This window comes from Aquarana catesbeiana, linkage group LG04, assembly GCF_042186555.1.
Source record: "Aquarana catesbeiana isolate 2022-GZ linkage group LG04, ASM4218655v1, whole genome shotgun sequence".
In the NCBI taxonomy this organism is placed as follows: Eukaryota; Metazoa; Chordata; class Amphibia; order Anura; family Ranidae; genus Aquarana; species Aquarana catesbeiana.
The window spans coordinates 568,564,507-568,578,381 of NC_133327.1; the positions used below are offsets into that span (position 1 = coordinate 568,564,507).

The following is a 13,875-nucleotide window of genomic DNA, read 5'->3' on the forward strand; positions in this document are numbered from 1 at the left end:
AAAAAAGACCGACAATTTTGAAAAAAATATTTTTTTTTTACTTTCTGCTATAAAACACATCCAATAAGAAAAAAAAAAAAAATCTAAATTTCTTCACAAATGTATGCCAATATGTATTCTGCTACATGTTTTTGATAAAAAAATCCCAATAAGCTTATATTGATTGGTTTAGATGAACACTATAGCGTCTACAAATTATGCAATATAGTAGTAGTAATGATGGTTATCAGCAACTTATAGTGGGACTGTGATATTGCAGCGGACATTCTGACACTGACACTTTTGACACTTTGCCTGGAACCAGTGACACTAATACATTGATCAGTGCTAAAAAAAATATGTATAACATGGTTTCTCCTCTGCTCGATTACATTTTCCATTGTAAAAAATATTGGTTTTCGCTTTTGTTCCTTCAGAAAATGTCATATAAACAATTGTTATCGGCTGTACGAAGCTATGTATGGTTAGATTATTGTACGATCGCTCTTATTACGGATAATTTCATCCAATTTTTTTATGGTGTGTATTAAGCTTAACACTAACCTCTAACTAATCTTCCTGTACCCTAACATTAACATTCACACTAACCTCACTTTATTTTTGTTCCCTTTATGCATGCTACATTTGTAAGTATGATACACAACAATGCAATTTATTTTTTTCAATGTTTGAAATATTCAGGTCTGGCCTGCAAGGGAATTCATTATGGCTCCAGTTTAAAATTTGCAAAACCTTACCTAAACCTTTGTACTATAAAATGTCATTCTAGTTACAGTTGATAGGAAGGTGTAATATGAAATGTGAACATTTAAAAAATTGTTACAGGTCAAAGTGAACGGATCTGGAAAGCAACCACCGAAAAAGCCTTACTAAAGTTTGTTGTGGTTACTTGAGAAATTAAGATCAGTACACTTCATTCATATTAGATTTTATGTCAGCACTGCTCTATGCAATAGGGCAAGGAAAACAAACCTGGACTGCAGTTACTACAAAGATCACAGACGCCAGATGGTGGTTTGTTGACAACAGTCTGTGATGACAAGTGTATTAGCAACTTCAACAGTTTGCAGTCACTCGTGTACACTCCATAAGAAATATGGAGGCTAATCATGCGTAACATTGACCTACTACGCATTGAGGTATCTATCAGAAGTATGGCTGCTAATGTGACCATCTGTCCCAGAGGACCTGTCTGGCTGTTATGTAAGGAGTAAAAAGGATGAATAAATAAATCAGTTTACATAGCTAATTCTGTAATATGAATAAATTAATTAATTGTTTTATTATACAGATTGTGATTTAAAAGCCAGCTCCCCAACTATAATATAAACACCTTACATAATATTTACTACTCATAAAAGTGGAACAACTGAATTTTTGAACTTTGTACGGTATATGTGTATGTGAGCCGCTTACCATAAACAGTTGTAACAGATGTGTTAAAGCTGATCTCCAAACAACTAATTACACAAAAATAAATTCATATCTGTATGACCTGCAAAGGATTTGTATTTCAGTCCATCTAGTCTTGATATTTGCACAAAGCACAATCCTGCCTGGCAAGGGAGTCAACCTGATCTTTCTCTGCTGCAGTTTCACTTTCACTCACAGGTCTCCTCCAAATACCCAACCTGTGATTGGACAGTAAGACCTGGTTCACACCTATGCATTTTTTGGTGCTTTTTTGCAGAAACGCACTAGTTTATTTAACATGATTTCCTATGGGACACATTTACATCTATGCTTTTTTTGGAAGCACACTGAGGTCATCTCTGCCTCACTCTGCTTTCTCCTCCTATTGGTGTGCTCCTTGTACTGCAGCACACCTTACTGGCTTCTTGTGCCGTTTTCCTCTCCTCCTCTCTCAGATTTGCTATACAGAGACTGCAGGAGGCTGATACCAGCTCAAATTCTGATACTTACAGCTTACTGTAAAAATACATTTAAACTGATTGTAAAGTCTTGTTTAAAATAAATAAATAAATAAATAACAAACATGTTATACTTACCTCCTCTGTGCAGTTGGTTTTGCACAGAGCAGCCCGGATCCTCCTTTTCTCGGGGTCCCTCTTTGCTGCTCCTGGCCCCTCCCTCCTATTGAGTGCCCCCACAGTCAGCAGCTTCCTATTGGGGCACTGGAGCCGAGTCACAGCTCTGTGTGTCCATTCAGACACGGAGCCCTTGACCCGGCCCCCTCTCCCCGATTGGCTGACTGACTTTGATTGACAGCCACGGAAGCCAATGGCCCCCGCTGCTGTCTCCCAGCCAATTAGGCGGAGTGTCCCAGACGGCTTAGACATTCGTGGACATCGCTGGAGAGAGATGGGGCTCAGGTAAGTAATTAGGGGGGTGCTTGGGAGGCTACTACACACAAAAGGTTTTTTAATTTTAATGCAGAGAATGCATTAAGATAAAAAAACCTTCTGCCCTTACATCTCCTTTAAGCAGTTAATGATTACAAAGCTACAATGTTTATCTCTTATTTCTGCATGGAGTCCAGATGTAATATTTTAACCCTTTCACTGCCATCATCATAAGGCTTATGTCGGTAGCAGCAGGGATATTTGCACACCTGTCTGATGTAGTGTGTACAATTGTCAAGCTAGCTGTCGGTTTTGTGATGGAAGTCGCTTGATCTCCTCTCCAGATACTGGAATACGCCTTCCCCCACAGACTAACCCCCTGACAAGCATCCTAGGCTCCACTGTCCCACCTGCGGGCCTGGGGATGGTGGGAGTCACCGGTTAGAGTGGAGGGTGATCAGCAAACATCCATTTTACCTCCCTGCAGTAAATGAACCCGGAAGTCACCCAGAAGCATGATCTGTGCTTGATTAGCAATAACAGAGTGCAGGGGAGATATTAGGGGTCTAAAAGTCCCCTGATGTTTCTCTAAAGAAAATATGTAACTCTACAATTGCTACAACATAGGAGGAGTGTCAGCCTCCTAGCAATAAAGTTAAAAGTAAAATTGTAAGTAAAAATAATAAAAAGTGTTAAAAATGTATGTTATACACAATCACAAAAAAAAAAAATAATTCAAAGTGTTGGTTGCCACTACTGTATGTAAGAAAAACTGAAAGTTTCCTATCAAACACTTACTGTAATTTTCTTTTCCTGATGGACTCCATGGCAGCATACATATATGGGTTAACCCCGCCTCCTCTCCTATCCCATAGGACCCCACGCCAATAAATTTTGGCTCAGAGCCAGAGGCCTACTTATGACACTGTGGGGGAACTCCTGCTGCCATGGGGTCCATCAGGAAAGGAACATTACAGTAAGTATTTGATAGGAAATTTTCAGTTTTCTTGACAGACTCCATGGCAGCATACGTATGGGAAATAACTAGCCATACATATCATGGGCAGGAAATTCTGAAAAACGCTTTAATTTGGACCTTCAACAGACAGGGCTTTAAAGCCAAAATTGACAGACGATAAAGCAGCAGGCTCTACACAATAATGAGCCATAAAGGCATTAACCACTTCCTGACCAGCCGCCACAGTTATACTGTGGAAGGTTGGCTCCCCTGCGTGAGCCGTCGTAGCTATACGTTGGCTCGGAGGGTCGTGATAGCAGACGCGCGCACACCCGCTGCACAGCGGGGGTGCCGATGCTCGTGGCCGACGGTCGCGATGACCGCCGGCCACGAGCGATCATGAGCAGGAGACACAGAACTGAGAGGAGTGAAAGATTGTGTGTTCCTATTAGCTAGGAACCACGATCCGTCACTTCCTCTAGTCAGTCCCCTCCCCCTTCAGTTAGAATCACCTCCCAGGGAACACAGTTAACCCCTTCACTGCCAGTGCCATTTTTACAGTAATTTTTATAGCATTGATCGCTGTATTAATGCCAATGGTCCCAAAAATATGTCAAAATTGTCTGATGTTTTCGCCATAATGTCGCAGTCATGATAAAATTCGCAGATCGCTGCCAATACTAGTAAAACAAAAAATAATAATAATAAAAATGCTATAAATCTATTCCCTATTTTGTAGACGCTATAACTTTTGCGCAAACCAATCAATATACGCTTATTGCAATTTTTTTTTTACCAAAAATGTGTAGAAGAATACATATTGGCCTAAACTGAGAAAAAAATTGTTTTTAAAAAAAAAATGGGGATATTTATCATAGCAAAAAGTACAAAAATAGGATTTTTTATAACAGCTTACCTGTAAAATCCTTTTCTTTCGATGTACATCACGGGACACAGAGCCTCAGTAATTACTGATGGGTTATATAGGTATCACTAGGTGATTGGACACTGGCACACCCTAACAAGGAAGTTCAACCCCCTATATAATCCCTCCCCTTACAGGGATACCTCAGTTTTGTAGCAAAGCAATATAAGTGTATTAGAAGAGGGGCGGGACCTCTGTGTCCCGTGATGTACATCGAAAGAAAAGGATTTTACAGGTAAGCTGTTATAAAAAATCCTATTTTCTTTCTCATACATCACGGGACACAGAGCCTCAATAATTACTGATGGGATGTCCCAGAGCAATGCTATCTGAGGGGAGGGGATCCACAACCAAGTAGGGTGCAATCAGACCTGAGGACCCTGTAGCGCTGCCTGCAGCACACTACGCCCAAAGGCGATATCCTCATGCCTTCTCACATCCACCTGATAAAATCTGGTGAATGTCTGGACTGAAGACCAGGTTGCGGCCTTGCAGATTTGAGACATAGAGGCCCGGTGATGCACTGCCCAAGAAGCACCAATCGCCCTTGTGGAATGTGCCTTGATCTGAAACGGAGGAATCTTCTGTTTCAAACCATAAGCTTGAATAATCAATTGTCGAATCCATTTAGAGATGGTAGATCTTGACGCTGCCTGTCCTCTATTAGGACCTTCTGACAGCACAAAACATCCGTTTTGCGCAGTTGAGCAGTTGCTTCCAGATAAGCTTTGACTGCTCTTACTACATCTAAAGAATGTAGGGACCTTTCTTCCGAGAACAGGGATTGGGAAAAAAGAACAATGTCTTGGTTTAGATGAAAATCTGAAACCACCTTCGGTAAAAAACTAGGATGAGGGCGTAATACCACTCTATCCTTGTGTATGATCAAATAAGACTCTTTACAGGAAAGAGCTGCTAATTCTGATACTCTTCTAGCAGAAGAAATGGCTACCAGAAAAATTGACTTCCTTGTCAACAAGACCAAAGGAATCTGACGTATTGGTTCAAAAGGCTGTTTCTGTAAAACAGACAGAACCAAGTTCAAGTCCCAGGGGTTTAGGGGCGCCTTAACCGGAGGATTAAGACGCGTCACCCCCTGTATAGAGTTTCGGACTAAAGAATGCGAGCAAGTGGTCATTGAAACAATACTGATAAGGCCGAGACTTGGCCCTTGATGGTACTCAAGGCCAAGTTCATCTCTAATCCCAATTGTAGAAAATCGAGGATTCTACCTATCACATATTTTCTGGGATGCCAACCTCTGGATTCACACCAGAATATATAAGCTTTCCAGACTCTATGATAAATTATTCTGGAAGCTGGCTTCCTTGCATTGATCAAGGTAGATATCACAGGACCTGAAAGCCCACGATTTTTCAGAATGTGGGTTTCAATAGCCAAACCGTCAAATTTAGCGTTTTTAAGGCAGGATGGAACACTGGACCTTGAGATAACAGGTCTGGGCGTAACAGTAGGGTCCACGAGGAACCCACAGTCATCCTTACTATTTCTGCATACCAAGTCCTCCTGGGCCAAGCGGGGGCTACCAGAAGTACCAACTTCCTTTCCTGCCTGATCCTGTGAAGGAGTCGTGGCAGTAGCAGAATAGGCGGGAATGCATAGATCAGTGAGAACCGATGCCACGGAATCACCAACGCATCTGTCCCGCATGCAAGGGGATCCTTTGTCCTTGTCACAAATCTGTCTATCTTTTTGTTGAATCAGGATGCAAAGAGATCTACATCCGGAACCCCCCATCTTTGGCATATGGCCCAAAAGACGTCGGGAGGCAGAGACCATTCCCCTGGGAGTAACTGCTGGCGACTTAAATAGTCCGCCTGCCAGTTCTCTATCCGTGGAATGAAGACTGCTGATATGCATGGCACCTGCTTCTCTGCCCAGACTAAGATCTGGTTCACCTCTCTTTGAGCAGCTCGGCTCTTGGTGCCTCCCTGATGATTGATATAAGCCACTGCTGTGGCATTGTCGGACTGGATCCTGACTGGGCAACCCTGTAGCCTGAGAGTCCAGGCCTTTAGGGCTAGATATACCGCACGGATCTCCAGAACGTTTATGGGTAAGGTTCTCTCGCTTTTGGACCATACCCCTTGGACCGCAGACTGTTCCAGAACTGCTCCCCAACCCGACAGACTGGCATCTGTTGTTACCACCGTCCAGGTCACCGGTAGAAAGGATTTCCCCTTCTCTAGGTTTTTGGGTATTAACCACCAATTGAGGCTCTGACGCACAGCATGAGACAGGTGCATTGGAAAGTCTTTTTTGTTTCTTGTTTCAGGCCGACAGGATACTGTGTTGCAGCAGTCTTGAATGAAACTGAGCATAGGGAACTGCTTCGAATGAAGACACCATCTTTCCTAGCAGCCTCATACAAAGGCAGACAAAAGGACCCTTCTTGGTCCCGACTACCAGAATCAGCTCCTTTAAAGCAGTGATCTTTGCCTGAGGTAGAAATACTTTCTCCTGGCTTGTATCTATGATCAAACCCAAATACACCAGTTTTCTTACTGGTTTTAGGAAAGATTTTTCTAGGTTAAGAATCCAACCTAAGTGTTCCAGGTACTTGACTGTGGTCCTCAAGTTCCCGTTCAAAGAGGCTACCGACCGGTCTATCAAGAGCAGGTCGTTTAGGTATGCTATGACAGTTATACCCTGGGCCCTTAATCTGGCCAGAGGAGGAGCCAAGATCTTTGTAAACACTCGAGGTGCAGTGGCTATCCCCAAAGGCAGAGCCACAAACTGGAAATGACGCCCTCCTATCTCGAAGCGCAGAAACTTCTGATGAGCAGGAAAAATGGGCACATGCAGATATGCATCTCTGATGTCTATCGATGCCAGAAATTCTCCTCCCTGCAAGATGGAGACTACTGTCCGAATTGATTCCATGCGGAAGGACCGACTCCTTAGGAATCGATTCAGATCCCTTAGATCCAGAATGGGTCTGACATCCCCATTTGGCTTTTGGACCGTAAAAAGGTTGGAATAAAAGCCCAATCCTTGATCCTTCGTGGGAACCACCATAATGACCTCTTGCGACAAAAGTCGCTCTAGCGCTAGAAGGAGTGACTGCTTTTTCTCTGGATCTCTGGGGACACTTGATCTGAGAAAACGAGGAGAGGGAAGTTCTTGGAACTCCAGCTTGTACCCTAAGGTTACCGTGGAGATTACCCATCTGTCCTGGAAGTCCTCCTGCCAGAGCTTTGAGAACTGTAGCAGTCTTCCCCCCCACTCGAGCGAGCGGGGGCGCCCCTTCATAAAGAGGCCTTAGTGTCTTTTCTAGTAGACTTCTTCCCCCAGGACTTCTTTTGCCCCTGGGGTGGACTCTTGTTTCTTGACCCAGACGGAGGAGGCCGTCGTGACTGCTGGAGGCTGATGCCCCTGGCGCTGGGGAAAGAGTCCTTCTGAAAGAGGGACGCTTACTCTTTTTCTTAACAGGTAAGAGAGTGCTTTTCCCACAAGAGATCCTTTGGATATAGTTATCCAAGTCTTCTCCAAACAACCTTGCACCATGAAATGGAAACCCAGCCAGAAGCTTCTTACATGGTGCTTCAGCTGACCGATTTCTCAACCATAATATTCTACGTATATGCACCAACCCAAGTGAAAGACGAGAGGTTTGGATGATAGAATCTCTGATGGCGTCAACAACAAAACATAAGGCCGCTGGAAGGTTAGCCAACCCCTGGGCCTGCTATTCAGGTACAACTTTGATGACCTGTTTAACATGGTCTCTTAAGTATTGAGAGACTCCAATCGCTGCTACTGCAGGTTGAGCCACTGAACCTGCTAAGGAGAAAACATCCTTCAACAGGGACTCCATCTTTTTATCCACAGGATCCCTGAGCATCTGCGCATTGTCTAGAGGACAAGTCAGATCTTTACTTATTGAGGAGATGGTGGCGTCAACAGCCGGTATTCCCCACATTTTTATAAACTTTTCTTCCATAGGATAAAGTGTTGAAAACTTTTTCGGTGGAAAAAAACGTTTATCTGGGTGATCCCACTCAGAATAAAGGAGCTTTTCAAGTAAATTATGAACAGGAAAAGCATGTGCTGTTTGAGAAGGTTTCAGTGACCCCAAAGAAAAAGAGAGTTCTTTAACTGATTCAGATATGGGCAACTTAAATGTGGAGCAGCCCAATCCAGCAAGGATCTGTGCTAAGACCTTCTCCTCCTGGGAAGCCGAAGAGGGTCACTCTCCACCTGATTCCTTCGAAGAGGAATCATCCGCCCCATCCCGATCCTCTGAAAGGGATTCTTCTCCCCTATCCCAGAGCTCCTCTGCCTGAGGGTCCTGGGAAACAGAGGAAGGCCTAGTGCGTTTTCTTCCACTGAGTGAAGATGTGATCACGGCCATTAATCTTTCCTCTAATCCATTAATGGTTGAGGAAAAAACCTCCTGTGTAATGTATACAGGGGCTGAAGTGCCAGAAGCAGGTGCAGCCCCTGACCCCAACGGCTCTCCCTGGCTAGCCGTCCCTGGCCCCTCGGGGGGGAGGATGCTGCAGAAAGGGGGTCCTCAGAACCTGAAGGAGATCCCCTAGAGCCTCTGGTTCTTGGGGTATTTGAACCTCTTCTACCCATAGTGCAAAGCAACAAGGTAGAGGTATCACAAAATGAACACTGACTGCTGAGCTATGTAGTCCGGCAAAAGCCCTGCTACCAAATGCCCAATCTAGTACCTTAGACCGTCAGCTCTGTGTCCCTCCAAAGGCTGTGTGCACCTGTAAAGTGTGCCTCTTATAGCCATGCAGCCGGCAATGTGGGCGTCTGAGCACACTGAGGCCGCGCTGACGTTCTCCCCCCCGCTCTACCGCCTCCCCCCTTGTTTTTTCAAAAACGTGCGCTTCCCGCGCGAGCCGACCCTCCTGTTTTGACAAGCATGGAGGAAAAGACTGGGGGTGGGGAAGGAAGGAGAGAGGCCGGCAGTGATGGGGCCTGCACGTGGCAATGGCGGCAGCGACAGTGCAGTATACTACCGCCTCACAGACCACCTGCGGCCCCCCCCTATTCTTGGGGGGAATCACCCGGAGGAGAGCCCCCCATCCCATCCTACGTGGAGCTCCGCTGGAGGAGCTGTGAAGCGTGAAACACTGAGACAGACATCAGCATGAGAAGGTATGTGCTCTTGGCAGCCTCCAGTGGCGACAATAGGCATAGCATGCATTTACTTCAAAGGAGAAGCCTACTAGAACTAAAAAATTCTGTGGAATCTCCCTTACCTTATCCAGCCCAGGGTTCTGTTATACAGACCCAATCTTCACCTCTCACGGTGGGCTCCGTTTGGAAAAACCTTCAGAGACTGGGGCCCCCTACGGATAGGGGGATCCACAGTTCTGGGCCTGTAAAGCACCCGGCCAGAAATAAGGCTAGAAAAAACATTTTCTGAAATGTGGGGTCCAGCTCTCTAAAAAGAGGAAGCGTTGCAGGTAAAACCTCGTTTCTTCGGACACGAGGCCCGGGTACCATCCAATTCGGCCTAGAAAGGACACTTTGAAATGGATCCGGTTCACCTGGCTTGCCCCAGTATAGGATATAGGATATTCCCTTTGGAACTCAGCACAGGACATCTTTACACGTCCAACACCTAAGACACTGGCGTAAAAACTGAGGCATCCCTGTAAGGGGAGGGATTATATAGGGGGAACTTCCTGGTTAGGGTGTGCCAGTGTCCAGTTACCTAGTGATACCTATATAACCCATCAGTAATTACTGAGGCTCTGTGTCCCGTGATGTATGAGAAAGAAATATTGTGTTTTTTTCTAAATTGACGCTCTTTTTGTTTATAGTGCAAATAATAAAAACCGCAGAGGCGATCAAATACCACCAAAAGAAAGCTCTATTTGTGGGAAAAAAAGCACGTCAATTTTGTTTGGATGCAACATTGCACGACCGCGCAATTTTCAGTTAAAGCAACGCAGTGCTGAAACACAAAAAGTGCTCTGGTCAAGGAAGGGGGGTAAATTCTTCCGGGGCTGAAATGGTTAATCGACGACCACAAGGCCGCCCTACAAATTACATAGGGAACCAAAAGACGCAAAACCGCCCAAGACATAGACACACTCCTGGAAAAGCAAACTGTCACCACATCCAGAGGAGCCAAGCCCTGTGAGCCTGTCGGATGGCGTGGACAATCCATGCCACAATCATCCTAGATGAGGCACTTTCCCCTTTGTCCTTTCCGGCAAAAAGAATGAACAGGTGATCTGAAAGCCTGAAGGAAGCTGTAGCTTGTAGATATAACTTTAGAGTCTCTGAGCAATTCCTAGAACATTTTGCTTCTTGAAACTGAACCAAAGAACACTGCTGAGTCAAACTCAGGATCCTCTGTTTACTAGACAAGCACTTTAAACAGACTAAGCAACAGCGCAACTTCTCCCACATGAATGGAGAAATCCCTTCTGGAAGGGCAGCATCCTCCAGAGAGCCCACTTGAGTATCGAATCGGTAGACATTATAGTGCAGATAATTATAGACACTGAGAGGATCGCAGGTGGGAAAAAGACAGGGTCTGGAGCATTCTGTTGCAGATCAAGAGGCAAAGCAATGGTGCTCTTGATTGTATCGAGCTGAGCCCCGAGGTTACACAAGAGATTGAGTGGGCTCCAGGTGGCTCTTTTCCAGATTCAGCAGCTAGCCTAATTCAAAAAGCATTGAAAAGACCTGAGCTCTGGGCTTCAGCAGCTGCCCTCTGTCTTGGGACAGTAGGAGAAGGTCATCCAGGTAACAATGCAGACGTATGCCCTTCATACTGATTAACAGCCAATAAGACTTTGAAAACACGCAAGGCGACGTTGAAAGCCCGAATGTTAGACAAGTGAGCTGAAGATGGTCTTGACCTACAGAGAACCGAAGGAAATGGCGGAACACTTCTGCAATGGGCTTATGAAAGTAAACAACTTTAAGTCTATGGAAACGAGCCAGTCGTCTGGCTGGAACGCCTGTGAATCATGGACAATGTCTCCATCTTGATCTTCTCCTTTTGATGAAATTGTTTTAGGTGCATGAGGTCTATAACAGGCCTCCACAAGCTGTTCTTCTTCATGACCATAAAGAGGGGCGAGTACATGCCCTGAAATCCCTGGCATTCTGCAACTGGCACAGCAACACCTTGTGACACCAGTGACTTTATGTAATATAAGAGTACAGGATATGCTTCTTTTCCTCGGAGTGAGGAAAATCTGTGGAAACAAATCTGAAATGAGGAGGACTTCTGAAGGACCATGTGTCCTTCACCAGCTCTCCTTAAAATCCTGACCTGGTCAGTAAAGTTGTGCGTCCCTCACAGGCTTTGAACTTTGTCATAAAGATGTGTCCTCTTCTGGCTGAGCCGGAAAAAAAAAAAGCCCTGACTTTCCATGCATAGCCCAGGATATGGTGCTATCAAGCTCGTTGCCAAAAGGTGAGGTTCCCTTACACTACACCTGTTAGAGGCAGGATAAGCAAGCCAAGGCTGCTTCGCCTTAACTGACTAGAGCATAATCCATGCCACCATGCAGATGATGTCAATTGAAGCCTCACCATGGAAAACCGACACCAGCTTTAGCTCCTGAACTGCCACGTTTCTGACTGCTTCATCTGAAAACACTCTTCTGCGTCCATATTCTCCTTCCACATTTTTATCGTTTTAAACATGGCTGCAAAAGCCAAGGTCTTCTTCTCTGGAGTGGCTGACATGGCAGTGCCTAGGCGGTGCCTAGAGGAGGATTCAGAGTTTCTTCTGTGATGCCTGGGCCTTGATGGTGACCTATGACATCCAGATCTGGAAGAAGAATGTCAATGTTGTGACCTAAAAAGGTCTCTATAATCTTGTGCTGTGTATTGTCGATCTGACCTGCAAGACTGATAAAAATAGGATAGAAAGGAAAGGGTTAAAAACCTATAAGAGTCCCCAGGCAAGCAAGGAAAGGGTTAAACAAACCCTCTCTTACCTGCTACGCAAGGGCTGGCCGCAAGGAGGGGCAGTGACACAACCACAGTGTGGAACTGCACAGTCAGCCAACCTGCACAGGTGATAGAGCCATAGAGCACAATAAGGATGCACCAGGATCACAGACTGGCAAGCACGAAAGGGTGTTAATGCAGAGCATACACCTGTGATGATTGAACAAAGGAAACTGCTGCAAACTGCCCGCAGGGAAATCCCAATATCAACAGTACTGTAGCTGACTAAATGTCCCCGCCGTACTGACGTCACTGCCGCCCACAGCGTGCATGTGCTGGATCCCTGGGCAGGAGTAACCCATGAACGCCAGGCCAGAAGAGAGAGTGGCAGCTTAGAATGCAGATGCACTGCAGCTGCCATGAAAGCCAGGGAGGAAAGACAAAGGTGAAATAACACATTTAATCACAAAAACAGCTGCCACGGAGCACAAGGACAAATGTAAATTACTACATGATGGCACTCACTCAGCCTGGTGTAGGGAGACCACCCACTAATACCAGGGCTATCCAACCAAACTGACGCTTGCCCGCTAATGGCAGGGGCATAGTTTTTCAATGGCACCATATCCATATGTCCTGGTGTAGGGAGACTGCTGCTTCCAATCTGGACATTTTAAGTCCACCCGCTATTAGCTTATTTAATAATAAAAGTAAATAGAATAAATGTAGTCAAAACATAGCCAAAGTTCCGTAAGCGAAACGGATAGTCAGACAAGCCAGAAAGTCAGGAAGCCAAAGATCAGAGTAGTGTAAAAGCAAACAGGATCTGGAGCCAGAAAGAACGTTAGCCAAGCAATTCTTTAACAGACACACAGGAGAGAATCTCTGTGATGTTGACCAGGCAAAGGAAAAGAAAAGAAGCCACAAACTCTGGGTAGTAGAAGAGGCAGGGTTAACCCATATGTATGCTGCCATAAAGTCTGTCAGGAAATGATAGTTGAGCTACACATATTAGGTATTGCCATGCATGTCAAAGTAAGAGCAGTAATTCTAGGGCCATCATTCATGGTTTATCACCTACGAACAATTGTGGGTACCAAAATTTGTTGCCCTTTGACAGAAACACACATTTTAAAGCGTGGCCTGTTTGGTATCTATTTGCCAGACGCAACCTCATCTTTCATACCTCGACAAAAATCGGGTAACATATTGTGTTTGTATGCACTGAAAACAACCTTAGTGTATTTTTTACTGAAATTATGAGTTTGATAAACATGTGTGCTTAAATGATGTCACCTAAAAATTGCAACTACCACCATTTTATTCTCCATTGACTCTTTCTTTCAGAAAATATATAATTTTTGGGGTTTAACTAATCTTCAAGCCTAAAATATGAAATTAACGTGCAGGTTGTGCATATTTGGTTTGCTTTACTGCACTTGTGTTTCTATGCAAAAATATGGGTCAAGTTTTTTCACCTTCTTTGAACATCATGTCCACCGCTTCTACTCCTGGATACATAGTCCCATTTTGGTCTCGAACAGGGACAATGAAACAGTGTGGACCTACAAAAGAGAGTTCATAAGTTATTCCTTTACAAAAAAAAGAAATAGAATTTAGCATGACAGATTGTTATTGTACATTACATACAAATACTGTATGTAAACTATACTTTCGTGATGGAAACATATGTAAAATACACAGGGACACTGGCAAAGAATTAAATACCTACAATAGAAGAGGTTCTATACTTAACTTTCTGGTGGCCTGTTTGTTGAAATGCCAAC

The 13,875-nt window shown here is 44.6% G+C and overlaps 1 protein-coding gene across 2 annotated transcripts in view; it reads right to left on the minus strand.

Annotated features, from left to right (window-relative positions):
- Window positions 1–13,875, minus strand: part of ACOXL (acyl-CoA oxidase like) — a 513,410-nt gene that overhangs the window by 371,030 nt on the left and 128,505 nt on the right. For both annotated transcript variants that reach the window (XM_073628050.1, XM_073628051.1), the window contains exon 7: window positions 13,567–13,653. In XM_073628050.1, coding sequence (XP_073484151.1) covers window positions 13,567–13,653 — 87 coding nt within the window. The remainder of the gene's footprint in view (window positions 1–13,566; window positions 13,654–13,875) is intronic.